The sequence below is a fragment of the Perca fluviatilis genome, chromosome 19 (genome assembly GCF_010015445.1).
Source record: "Perca fluviatilis chromosome 19, GENO_Pfluv_1.0, whole genome shotgun sequence".
Lineage (NCBI taxonomy): Eukaryota > Metazoa > Chordata > Actinopteri > Perciformes > Percidae > Perca > Perca fluviatilis.
In genome coordinates this window covers 30702139-30715970 of record NC_053130.1, presented here as the reverse complement: position 1 = coordinate 30715970, position 13832 = coordinate 30702139, and the positions used below count along the sequence as shown (strand labels likewise).

Genomic DNA, 13832 nt, shown 5'->3' with positions numbered 1-13832 from the left:
TTTACTGTGATTTTAAATTGCTATTATATTCTATGCGGACCACATAATCAAATGGTTGGTAGAAACAACATCTTTCAAATATACACATATCTTGTTTCTGCATTAAAACAATCATGAGATGATGCAGTTGCTTGTTGTTGAGACTGACACCTGTCCTCTCCATTTTCTTTTTCAAACTGAGAAATCAAGAAAACACTGTTCACCAACAGCTCTATTGTAGTCCAGCCTTTTTTTAAGTTTTTAAGCTTTTTGAGTGTTATTTATTTATTTATTTATTATCTGCTCTAGCTTTTCCAATGTTTTAGACACAGATATGGTGATAATAATGCTACAAAATGATGTGGAAAAGAGACGCAAAACAACCGCAAAGAGACAACACAACTACAAAGAGACGCAAACCCCACAAAGAGACACAAAACGTATGGGGAAATAGCATTTGTTTGTTTTTTGAAAAACACATTTTCTTGAGGAATGACGCCTAAACACCCTGCCACATACGTGCACCTAAGTCTTCCACAAACACTGCATATAATGTAATGTGTGACTCCGAGAGGGTGTGCAATAGGTCAGGCTCATGGTGAGATTTAAGACCGCCCTCTGCTGGACCACAAGGTAAACTACCTTATACCGTCTGTTGTGCATAGACTGTGAATTTTCAATATTGCATTGCAGGCTAGACAGTTTTTTCAACAATTACTTGCTTAGGTCTTTTAGTTCTGGAACTTACTCAGCACAAGAAAACACCTGTTAACGCATTACAATAAATTATGAGGCTTTTTGCACAACAGCCATATATTGTTTGGCTAAAAATAGCTGTGACATAGTGAATATGACTCATCGGGCATGGCTGGATGCTGCTGCTTTATGAATAAAATTTGTAAATATGACTCAGGCTGCAGGGTCACTGATGCAGAAAACACTAATCAGCAGATCAGATTTGAATGCAGTTCAGTGAAGAAAAACTGATTATTTACTTGATTAGCTGCCGAAATCATCAACAGTCTAAATAAGAATCAGCAGTGACAGGATATACAAATACACTTTGATCTGCGAGAGGAATATACTTAAGTCGAGTCACAGTCAAGTTAGAAATACACAGACTTTAGACTTGACTTAAATAATAACTTCTGATAAGAGCTTTTAAAATACTAATTGTCTGTAATGTGTCAAATAAAAAGGGTGAGTGAGTTAGAGAGGATTATAACACCGAAAACCATCAATGCGAACAAAATCAACTATACCAAAAAAAACTACTAGCTTTTTTTCCCCAGAACTTTCCACCACATCTCACTGTGTTCCTCAGTGGATTGTGTTTGCTCAACAACTGAGACATACTAATGAAAAACATTTATTTATTTATTTATTTATTTACTTGACAGGGACAAAGCACAGCTCCTTAGCAGTACCACAGTTAGCTATAAGCTCGTTTTTATCTGTAGTCCCTGGGCAGAAAAGAGAGAATAACATCTCTGTCAGAAGGGAGAGCTCCTAACACTGGAGCATTAAAAGCTAACACAACAGTAAAGGACAATAATTTCTCTATGAAAACTGAGCAAACTGAGTTAGCTGAAAAAGAGGCAGTTGAAAGTAGGGCTGGGCAATATATAGATATTATATCGATATCGATATTTATGGCTAGATATCGTCTTAGATTTTGGATATCGTTATATCGTAATATGACACAAGTGTTGTCTTTTCCTGGTTTTAAAGGCTGCATTACAGTAAAGTGACTATTCTAGCAATTTTTTTTTTTGCCTTTACACATATATCCACATTAGTGATGATTATTTATCTAAAATCTCATTGTGTAAATTTGTAAAAGCCCCATTTGTCAACCCTACAATATCGCCGCACGAGGTATTTGGTCAAAAATATCTTGATATTCGATTTTCTCTATATCGCCTATCTCTAGTTGAAAGATCTGTAAAAGACTTTGAGCTAAAGGTCTTTTTTTGACTAGGTTGTATATTATTTATAATAATAATAATAATAATAATAATAATAATAATAATAATAATAAATTGAATTTATATAGCGCTTTTCATTTATGAAAACGTAATACTACTCACTATATATTTAAAGACTATATTAAAAAGAAAAAACTTCTGGTCTGAAATGGTTATTCAACTCTATTCTGCCAAACTGTGGGTAATTCATGTTTACTGTAGGTGCATTTACCTACCACTATATGCCTGCTAGCAGCTACAACATCAAATTAGGTCCATGAAACTTTAAAATTTAGATTAGCATCAAGGAAATGAGTAGGCTACAAATGATATTTAACCTGAACTGTTAAAAGAAGAGCATCAGCAGCAGAAAGTGGAAAATCGTGATCAAAACGGATTCACCAGCTGAGGGCTGGTTGAGGGAGGTCTGGTACTACAGATTACACTTGTCAAATGGCAAGGTGATGACGCAAAAGGCATTTAATCTCAGTCATAGTAGTCTGGATGAGAGCCGTTCACACTCAAATTTAAAAGTCTGGGAATTTCAAGCTTCCATGCTTGTCGGCAAACATACAAGTACATCAAGGCGTTTAGGAAACAGTCACGATTCTGTGTCATTTTTTCTAAATCAATTGTGCAAAACATGATCATCGTTATGTTATTATGTATTTTTTAATGCATTTTTACTAAAGGGAATTCGCATGTAAAGGCATGTAGATTTTAGGTAACATGTTACTGGAAAGTATTCTGTTTGATGCGTTGGAATGTATGCCGAATTAAAGACTGGTTTCCTAAAGATTTATAAAAACCTCCTCGATCAAACAGTACCTTGGAGTCTGTGCAAGGGAATATTAAACTTAAATTTTTTAATTTGAGTTTTGGGTGGCGATTGCTCTGTATAAGGGCATCGCGAGTGAGATGTAACGTTAAGGTGTTGTCCGCAGCTGCAAACGAACAGTATCCGATGCTGACGTGGTTTTCTATGCGAGAAATTCAGCGAGGACACGACACCACTAATTTAATGTTGCCTACACAGGACCCGCACGTTTTCCGTTCATAAATAAACCAGTCAAGGACATGACATCGATACTCTCGGGGAATAAACCTGCGTCAAGCTAGCCGTTAAGAAACGGTACAAAGCCGGAAATGCAGGCCATCGGATTTCAAAATAAGAATTTTAAAGGGGACAAACATTTCAAATGACAAAAATGTAAACATGAAAAATACTAAAATATTAAAACCTCATAAACAAAGAACCCAATCAGCCTCCCATGTTCAGTGATCAATTCAAATTCCAACATTGCTTATCCAAGAAAAGTCTGGAGTGCTTGGAAGAGCAACACAAATCACGAAGGTGCTCTTTGGAATGGGAACAAAACTTCAAAAGAGAAGTCCAAGGTACTCTTTTTGTGAAAAAGAACAAAGAAAAGGCCATTTCATATCGTAATCTCGCATTAAAAACAGAACTGGGCATCAACCCACACGTGTAGACACAAAGCGGCCTTCGTCAGGCCTTTTTGCTTATCATATTCCTTTCAAGGATTCAGAGTACAATTAACAGAACAGCTAAAAGAAACAAATACAAAAAAAACATTTGATGTAAACAATAAAGCAAGTAAAAAAATTTACTTTTCATCTGACTTTTCAGAAAACCTTATAACAAAATGTATTTCTTTATATAATTAATCCCGCACTGTAGCTAATTTATTGGGGTATTTATTGCTTAAAATGTCATCCTCTCGTTTTCTTTATTACCAAATAATGCAAGAGCTCGATGGGGGTTTATTTTGAAAATGCTAAGCGGAAATTGTATGTTTTTGTGGTTACTTGCACAAATATCGCTCACGAGTATTTGTTTTGACATAATTCTAACTCGGCAGGCAATAAATCTGTTTATGTTGTACAACATACATATGAAAAAAAAAATGTGTTCAATCTGAATTACACACGTTGGCATTAGCAACTGACGTTAACGTTAGAAGGGATGTAACGTTAAGCATAGGTCCACAATGACTCACATTTGAGTAACGCTAACGTTTAAAATGTGTTGCTAGCTTTAGCAACCCGTTTGCTGCCAAGTTTCCACATAATTTCATATTTCTATACTCAATTTCAACACTGCCAGGCTTACCTTTTGCCTCACAGTCAGCACAGAACTTGTTGTGTTCTTCCCTCAGCAGTTTAGACAGAATGGCCTGATGCTGCTCATTCAGTTTCTGGGCTTTCTCTCGCTCTGAGCGCGTCGTCATCTCGCCAAAGTTTGGGAGTTATTAGTCCTGCTTGTGTCGAGCCGATAAAAACCACGAAGTCCTCAGTTCGTATTAAAAAACGTGTGACATCCTCTTGTATCCGCACTGTACCGTCTGTATTCAGCTAGCTTGCAACCTGCTAACAAGGTAATATGGATCCAAGGCAACATCATCCCTGCTGCATTCAAGACTATCGGAATTTTTCGAATTCACAATTATTTTTTACTAGCATGTACTATAGGCCTACAATACTGTAGTATTCAGGATTGTGTTATCACTCTCAGCCAGAGCTCCTAGCTGAACAGATTTTTGGACAGATGTTACAAAAATGCTGTAAAAAAAAAAAAAAGGTGCACCTGGTGCTTTGATCCAGGGGCGGTGTGTTCATTAGGGCGATATGGGCGACGCACTGCCAAACGGGAAAAGGAAGGGATTTTTTTTCTAATCAATTATATCACGGCAACAGTCGTTATCAGTGCTCTAATCTAGACGTCTGATCTGCCACTAAATGTCCAATCAGGCTAAAGTCGTGCTTCAAATAGCCCCGCCCCTTTTGGGGTGATTTCAGTCAGGTTGAAAACAAGGGGGATATGGTGCGTTCTATTATTTATCCGTGTCGGACTTCCGACTAGGAAAACATACGTTGCCTAGCAACAAGCACCAAAGCGTCACTTTTCCTCGGATTTCCGAGCTCGGAACTCGGACAACCGTGAGGACACCGAGCAAGAATTCCGACATGGATTCCCAGATGGCAGCGCCCTGTGTGACTTGTAAGTATTAATTGTTGTCATTGTTTTTTAAGATTTTAATCACTTGTTAATCGATCTTGTGAGTACAATATTGAATGAAGCCTTGATTGTAACTGTTACTGTTACGTGGCTAGCGTTGTTAACAGAAGATAAACTAAAACATGAAATAAAGTGAACATTTTAGAAGTTGAAATGGCTGCGTTTTGATAAGAAGGGGTAATAGTCATAATCATAATCCAAATAAGTACTGTAAGTGCTAGAAGCTTGTATGAATGGCTTGCTCCTAATTTATTTTAAACTGATATAGTTATATGTAACTAGCCTACATAAACAAACTACGGTTTTTAAAGTGTTTTAAGTGGGTGAAATCTTAATGTTGCACTGTGTGTTAAACTGGTATTTGAATTTACAGTGTGATAAAGTGTGATAGAATGATAACTGTACATTGTAGCATACTGCCCAAAAGATACAGAGTGTAATATACAGTGTTTCATTTTTAGTGTTTATTGATGGGAAGATGGATCTGTACTTGGACCAGGAAAGGACCCGTCCCTTTCCTGGGCCCTTGTACCAACAACAAGCCAATCCCAGGGCTGGTTACTACTTGGACCAGGGGCTCATGACCTCGGTTAAGTTGGTGTGCATTAAAAGCACAGGTGAGATACTAATGCGCATTCGCTGTTATTAAACCATGAGGGCTGTGCTAACATCTTTTTATTTATTTCTGATTCAGATATCAGCCAGGTGGGAGCCACCGCCACCACCACCACCCCACTGCCTTCAAATGCCACATTGCCTGCTACTGCCTCACTTGTCGCCAACGAGACATTCTTGAAGGAACACACGTTATTTCTAATTGACCTCATGCGGCTGCAAATAGAGGCAGAGGGTAAGGGCCCTCCCAGGTCCCTCCATGACCTGAACCAACGCCTGAAGCTGGCCAGGAAGTCCAAGAAGATGCTGTGGGAGGATATTGCTGGCAAGCTGAGCCACAATTTCAAGCAGACCTTTGCCCAAGAGAAGGTGGCTCGTAAGTGGAACACGTTGGTAGAGGCCTACAAGAAAGTCAAGGACAACAATTCGTCTACAGGGAGTGGCCCTAGTAAATTCCAATTTTTTGATGAGATGGATGACCTCTTGGGAGGTCACCATGATATTGTCTTCCCTGTTGTGGGAACAGCCATGGGCCTGGATGTGCGCAGACCAGACGCACTGCAGGTCAGTGTGTCTGCGCCAGACATCTTACCTGCACAGTCCACCAGCTCTCCATCACCTGTGCGTCCAACCAATTCGCCCTCTCCAGCTCCATCCAGCCCTCCATCACCTCCTCCGTCCTCCTGCGTTCCTCCTCCCACTGTTACCACCATGCCCACTGACACCCCAAGGAGGCCACGCAAGCGCCAGAGGGAGGATGACCTGTTGGCATTTCTCAGGGAGTCCGAAGCAGCCTCCCAAGCGGCCTCCCAAAAACGCCACGCTGAGACCCTGGCACAGATGAAGGAATCCCAGGAGGGATTCCAGAGGTTGCTTGCCCAGATGGTGGAGAAGATGTAACATTGTTGTTTTTGTATTTATACATTTTTGTATTATTGTCTTCTTTTTCTCTTGCTATTGTTAATGTATGTTGGTATGGGTTGATTGTTTACATGCCATTATACAATGTATTTACTGTCCTCATAAAAGATGTGATTTTTATGAAATGTAGTATTATATACCGTTTATTTACAGTTTATGTAAATATTTTATTAAATGTAATATTATATATTTATATATTTATCACTATTATTATTATTATTATTATTATTATATATTATCTATATTATCTGGAGTGCCTTAACTTTCCAGTTTTTTCAGTGTTATCCTGTGTTTTGTTGTTGTTTGTCAGTTGCCCAGACTGCCAGGATGGTGTTTGTGAATGACCTAAAAAAGAGAAACAAAGCACAGTTCTGTGCAATTTAAATTATTTAAGTAATTTCAATAAAACATTGTTTTAATATTAACCAAGCCATGTCATGGTTCAATGTTACCAGTCTTTTCAGTTACAAAAAACACCTCACTGGCCTTTGGAGCACGATGAAGCATTAAGTTAAGGTTTAACACTGTATTACAACACCTAGAAATACATGAACATTACAGCACATGATGTAGCATCGCTCTACTCTACTAATAAAGAATATACTTTAAAGTTATGTTAGGAGAGTGCTATCTATCTAGCTTAACTCTGTGGGTTATATGTTTAGGCCAGTTGTAGGTAGGACAAAGTGGGAGAAATTGACACTGAAACTGTTTAACAGGTGTAAAAAGCCAATACAGCTTTATTAGATGGCAATAGTCACAACTATGAATGAAGTTTAGTGGTCATAACCAAAGGGTAGGGTCAGATATATAAGGATACCCTTCTCACATTTTTAAGAGTACCATATTAGGAAAATTTGCAAAATAAAGATAAAAATATATTATACAAAAAACAACTAAAGAACATATGCACTTATCCAGATAACTTTGCACATGCATGCATACATGCATACATACAGTGTGTTTGCATATGCATGCATAAATACACTTGCCTACACATATACATACGCGCCTACATAATTACTCATTGCCATCCTCCTCTCTTGGACATCCCTCTGGGTGTTCATCACAGCCATTCACAGCTCCAAGAGCAAAGTTGTGTAAGAAGCATGCAGCCATGATAATCATTACCACAATGTCCATCCTGGTGTTCTGCAGGTCTCTTACGCGCCGCCACTTGCACTTCATCCTGCCAAATGCCTGCTCAACGATGACCCTCCCCCGACTGATGTTGACATTTTGCTGGTGGTCAGCATCGGTGAGGGCCCCGTTGTCACGCTTTGGTGTTACAATGAAGGGGAATGCCTGACCAATATAGGCACTGTCCCCGAGCAGACGATAGTCCCCCATCTTCTCCTGCCATTCTGTGAAAAAAGTGGAGCCCCGCAGCATCCTGGCATCATGCACCCTGCCTGGTGGTCCAGCAAAGATGTCAATGAAGCGGCCTTCATCATTGACAATTCCCTGGAGGAGGACAGAGTAGTAGGACTTCCTGTTGATGTAATCCCCTCCTCTGATGGGTGGCCTCTGGACCCTGATGTGGCAACCATCTATCGCCCCAATGACTCCATCAAGGCCAGAGATGCGCTGGAAGATAGCAGAAGACATCCTCTTCTCACAGCCCCTTGGCCAAGACACAAAGTTTGTGCCGATCCCTGACATGATGGTCAGCACTTGTAGGATGGCTCCGTGCGTCGCTGACTGGGAAGCATTAAATTTGTCTGATATCTCTCTATAGCTGTTCTGGTTAGCCATATACCAGAGAAACATCAGGACCTTTTTGGGAACAGGCAAGGGGGGGAAGTCCATGGCTATGTTCGCTGTGCAGGCCGCCCTCCTGAAGCAGTCCAAGGAGCTGCTCAAACCTGGCTCTTCTGATCCGGAAATGACGGGCAAATGTATGGTCATCCATATCCAGCATGATCTCCCACTCCGTTCCAGACTTGAGGATGATCTGCTGTCTGGACAAGAGCACAGCTGATACCACAGCCCTATGTGAATGATAAAAAGAAATAGAGATAGAGATAAAAAAAACTGTAATTAATACATGTCTTTTAACTCATGTAACTACTTTTCGCTGCGTTCGCCAGCAAAGTTTTCATCTTGCACAAGTTGTCAATAACATGCATGAAACATTACCTTTGGCTTTTAAGTACATCTATTTATAACGACAAAAAAACGTTCTGTAGAAGAGCAACACTGCAAGGAGTTCAATTTCATTTTAGCGACGTCGCCACTGTTTGTTTTTAGCCCATTTCCTGCTAGCTGGCGTACTAGCTAGCTAGCGTTCTAAACGTATCTACTATAACGTGGCTCAAACTTGACCAAAACATACCGAAATATGAGCATACCTTCTGCGTCTTGTGTCCTCTTCCTGGATTTCTTCCTCAGTGTTGTGTAGGTGAAGCACATACTTATTTTGGAGCGCTTGGTACTCGGCCAGTGCTACTATAGCAACAGCTTTCCGGGTGGCGTCCATGTTTCTTTTTTTTTCTCCGACTCGGACGCATACCAGAACGCTTGACATGCGGAAGTGATGTCATATCCGAGGTCCGAGTCGGTTCGTTGAGAATAATAGAACGCACCATAAGCTTCGCTTCAGAACTCGAACCTCGGATGGCGCCATTTTGTTGCTACAAAGGTATCACCTCCTGTTAGCATTCCACTGACCGCCATTTTTTTTTTACGTCACTTGACTGTGAATAACTTTACATCTGAAGCGTTTAAAGACTGTATTTGTCCATTGTTTAGTTCTAAAGAAACACGACAATGTATAAAAGGCTCCATTACCTTGTACCTCACGTTATGGCTCCGTAGCAGACGTTTTTGTGAAAATAGGCTAACGATTGTGTCCTAACCAAGTGACTTACTGTTGCACAGTAGAGGAATTACCGTATAGTACAGGAGAAGCTTGCAGGCAGTTTCGACTTACATTAGCTGTTTAGGTTTAATTGCTAATGTTAACTAACATGTTAGTTAGCAATAATTAGCCCAACCCAGTCTCACGTCAGTTCGTGATGGCATTACGAAATTAAATCTATTAGAACGTGATACCCTCACGTTATTTTGAAGAATTACGTGTTGGGGTCACGTTTTTTATGCTAATGTATTTCAATGAGAAGCATCTTACGTAATCACAGCACGAAACCTTCTGCCAGTTGGGCTGCAGCAGAGAAGCTGGATACAGCTTTGATATTATTGGTATTTTTAGCCCAATAACCGCTGTTTTAATCAACATTTATTCACCAGATCACGGTTTATATGTATTTCTTTTAATGTTATTATTTCGGTCAATTTCGGCCAGGGAAGCTGGATTGCTTTGTTGTTTATTGATATTTTTAAAACTCTAACGCTACATCTTTCAACATGTATTTAGCTGTTATCATGGTATGCATTTCTTTATTTTAATAATATTATTTCGGTCTTATTACCGGTGAAATATTACAGTAAATAAGACAGGACAGTAGGTTACGATATGAGCGAGCTGGGCGCATTCAAAGCCGATGTCCCACGATGCAATGCGGGCATTCATTCACAGAATCAGACAGCGATCAGTGGGTCTTTAACGCCTGTATCACTTCAATGTACGTAAGGGATCATGTAGAGCGTTGTTATAGCGAATACAACAACGACGGGGTTATCAGGACCCCGACGCCAATCTTCTTTCAGCGGATTGATTGATAGCTCTCCTCCAGAGGGAACAGAACTGCGTCCATGGCAATGCTATGCTATGCATGGAAACAGTGTGTTATACTTAGCAACGGTCTGTTATCAAGAAAATAACAGACCGTATTCTACATTAGAATTCAAGCAAGACATGTAATAAATATAATATATATAATCAGTGGTTTTGTCACCAGCAACAACGTGTTGCTCAGTTATGTTCCAGTAAGTCATGCACCGTTTAAAAAAATCAGCTGAAGACTCCGGAAGTGACGTCGTAATTACTGCTCGGCGGGTAGAAAAGATACAAATACATAATATTCGTAATATTGATGTTTTTGTCTAACGTTGTATTTGAGGAGTTAAACAATAAACATAGCAATAATAATAAAATACAGTTTCATGTATTTGTCTCATGTACTGTGTTCTCGGCCGATGATTCGATTTCAAAAATTGAATCGTTAAATAGGTGAAAATAGCTTATTACCATATTTGACAGTGCTTACAGTGGGTAAACTTTGGTGACCATCTCTACATGATAGCTGAGGTCCAGAGCTTTCTAGAACAGCTGGTCTTATGTGTGTAGCACCTTCTGTTGCTAAATGACAAGCCTTCAAAGATGTACTGGGTTCAAGGTTCAGAGGTCAATATTTCAAAGCAGGAGTAATTGGACAGCGACTGGTGTAACGGACATGCACCATCTTTCAGAAAAGATTAAGAAACATGAGCTGTCAAAGACCCACATGGATAACTGTTTGAGATTGTCTGCTTTGGGGAGAGTGAACATTGCCACTCAACTGGATGAGGGATACAGGCTAGCTGTCCGCCGCCACAACGATGAGGTTAGCAAGAACCGCCACATCCTCAGCCGGCTAATCAAGTTTTGCGGAGTGTTTGAGTTAGCTTTGCGAGGCAAAGATGAAACTGAGGGCTCCACCAAACCTGGTATTTTTCTTGGACTTGTCAACTTTGTGGCACAGTTAGATGAGGTGTTTGATGACCATCTTAAAAATGCTAAAGTTTTAAAGGGCACATCAAAGACCATTCAAAACGAGCTACTGGAGTGTATGCTAGCGGTCATGAGGGAACATATTGTGGAAGAGGTGAAGTCGGCGAACTTCGTAGCTATCCAAGCTGACGAGACCACGGACGTTTCTACACAGACACAGCTGGTGCTTGTGCTGAGGTACATAGATAGCAACCACAAAGTGCAGGAGCGCTTTTTTGAGTTCCTTCCCATCTCGGAATCAACCTCAGTCTCAATCGCCAGTGTGCTTTTGGAGAGACTGAACGGTCTTTTTGCCGACGACGAGAAAGTCAAACTCATTGCGCAAGCTTACGATGGAGCCAGTGTGATGAGGGGAGAGAAGGCTGGTGTGCAGCAAAAGGTGTGTGAGCATTTCAAGAATGCCCATTACGTGCATTGCTATGCGCATCAGCTGAATTTGATCATGCAGCAAGCTACTTCTCGCATCAAAAAAGTGAACATTTTCTTTTCCGATCTGAGCGGGATTGCAACTTTTTTTTCCCGGTCACCCAAACGCACCAGCATTCTTGACCAGACTGTTGCACGAAGACTGCCCAGAGCTTCATCCACACGGTGGAACTTCAACAGCAGAGTCGTGAACACTGTCTACGAGAATCGAGACGACCTCATAGAATGTTTTGAAGCCATCAGGACAGGTTCATTGGGTTCATTTGACCAGCCCACCGTGAGAGAGGCATCTGGCTACGTAAGGATGCTACATGATGAAGATTTAATTTTTTTCCTGGGGCTTTTTCACAAAATCATGCCCCACGTCGACATTCTGTACCAGAAGCTCCAGAAGAAGGACATCGATGCTGTCTTCATCAAACGTGCCCTCGACAGCTTCACAAGCAGTGTGCAGGCCATAAGGTAAGATTAAACAATATCATTCGATCTTTCTCAAAGCAGAGCTTTGTTATTTGAAAATGTATGCATGAAAGGAGACTGCATTTGTGTTTGAAATTACATTATTCTCATTATATATGGCCAGTGGTGTAATCTAGCTTACTTTATATACTATGTGTACTGTAGAGTGGTGCTCATAAGTGTATGAACACATGCTAAAGTTGACTAAAAAGAGGAATAAAAAAATAAATAAAAAATCATCTTTTGGAAATTGATCTTAATGCCTTAATTAAAAAAAGTTGGAAAATCCAACCTTTAAGGACACCAATTTTCTTTTCTTTTTTTATTCCTCTTTTTAGTCAACTTTAGCATGGGCTCATAAACGTATGAGCACCACTGTATACTGTGCTGAACATCCAGGCTATGTAGCGAAGCACGAGCTAACTTAAACACTAAAGACTTTATGCATCCCTGCCCATTTTAAGTGGAACTGAAGTATTTGTACTATACATGGATACATTGCATATACCTGTGCATCACATAGACTACAGTACTGTACATAGCCTAACAAACACATTGGTCTGTTTGCCTTCAGGGACGCCTCTCAACAGCAGCTGCAAGAAGCAACAGGAGCCAAAAGACCCAGAACAGCTTTGAGAGAAGAGGAGAAGCAGAGGCTGTCTGAAGAGGTCTGCAACACCATCCTGGATCACACCAAAGAAAGGTTCTCTTTCTCTGGCCACCTTGTGAGTGCTACCTTACTGCAAGCAGACATGTTTGAAAGGTACTGCCATTCATTTCCTGATGAGGCTCTGAATGCCACTGTGAATGCATACCCCATGCTGAGCAAGGCAAAGCTCAAGACAGAACTCTCTCTGATCTATGAGAATCCTGAATTCAAGGGCTGCTGTGGTACACTGGCACTGTACCAGGTTCTCATGAGCTACAACCTCCAGGAGACGTTCTCTGAGACTGTGACTCTGTTGAACATCCTCACAACTACTCCCATGACAACAGCTGAAGCTGAGAGATGTTTCTCAACTTTGACACGAGTTAAGACATTCCTGCGAAATTCAATGGGCCAGGAACGTCTGAATGCACTGGCCATGCTTTCCATGGAGAGGGAACTAGTCCTCAGCATGCCTGATTTCAATGAGAGTTTGAGTCAAGTCAAGTCATTGACCGCTTTGCTGCATTGAAAGAGAGAAGAGCACAGTTTCAGTACAAGTAATGTAGCCTCTCTCTCTCTTTGTCCCTCCCTGTCTGTCTCTTTAACACACACACGCCCAAATCAGTTCACAGTTGATGTTGTTTAAAATTGTTATTTTTCATTCAAAAAAAAGTAAAAAAATAAAAATAAAAATCTGTTCATGTTCATTTTTACAAATCTATACAATTGGCCAGAATATGGTTGTTCATTTTTACAAAGCCATACAGATAGTTGTGTTTACCTTTTCTAGAAATTATTTTCAAATGCTGTTTTCAGGCAAAATGTCTATCACTGTTCATTTTCACAAATCTATACAAGAGGGCAGAATATGGAAGTCTATACAAATTGCTTATTACCAATAACTTGCATCAATGTTTTCAGTAGCCTCTATCAAAAGCTCCTGCTTGCTTGTTGTGAATTATGCTCAGGTGCACATATTTCCAATTCAACCATGAGGCCTTTTTGAAGCAAGTAATGTGTATATCAGAATTCTTTAGTTAAACTTAGCAGCACCTCATCATTCTGGTTTGGTCTTCAATGTGTAAAGCCAAGATGCCCAGACCACAC

At 40.2% G+C, this 13832-nt stretch overlaps 2 protein-coding genes across 3 annotated transcripts in view; one reads left to right on the top strand and one right to left on the bottom strand.

Annotated features, from left to right (window-relative positions):
• LOC120548109 (stromal membrane-associated protein 1-like) overlaps positions 1–4398 on the bottom strand; it is a 293451-nt gene extending 289053 nt beyond the window's left edge. For both annotated transcript variants that reach the window (XM_039784116.1, XM_039784117.1), the window contains exon 1: positions 4078–4398. In XM_039784116.1, the coding sequence (XP_039640050.1) occupies positions 4078–4195 (118 nt within the window). In that variant the 5' untranslated portion in view covers positions 4196–4398. The remainder of the gene's footprint in view (positions 1–4077) is intronic.
• A 547-nt stretch (positions 4399–4945) lies between these two features.
• Positions 4946–6498, top strand: LOC120547813 (myb-related transcription factor, partner of profilin-like). The gene is made up of 3 exons (XM_039783508.1): positions 4946–4965; positions 5445–5600; positions 5678–6498. Exons 2-3 carry the CDS (start codon positions 5462–5464, stop codon positions 6496–6498), a joined length of 960 nt encoding a protein of 319 aa, XP_039639442.1. The 5' UTR covers positions 4946–4965; positions 5445–5461.
• The last annotated feature ends 7334 nt before the right edge of the window (positions 6499–13832 follow it).

Excerpts from the sequence above, each read along its gene's own strand:
- LOC120547813 (XM_039783508.1), top strand. The coding sequence starts at position 5,462 with ATGGATCTGTACTTGGACCAGGAAAGGACCCGTCCCTTTCCTGGGCCC. Across the intron at positions 5,601-5,677 it reads GGTGTGCATTAAAAGCACAG|ATATCAGCCAGGTGGGAGCC; the intron begins GTGAGATACTAA and ends TTTCTGATTCAG.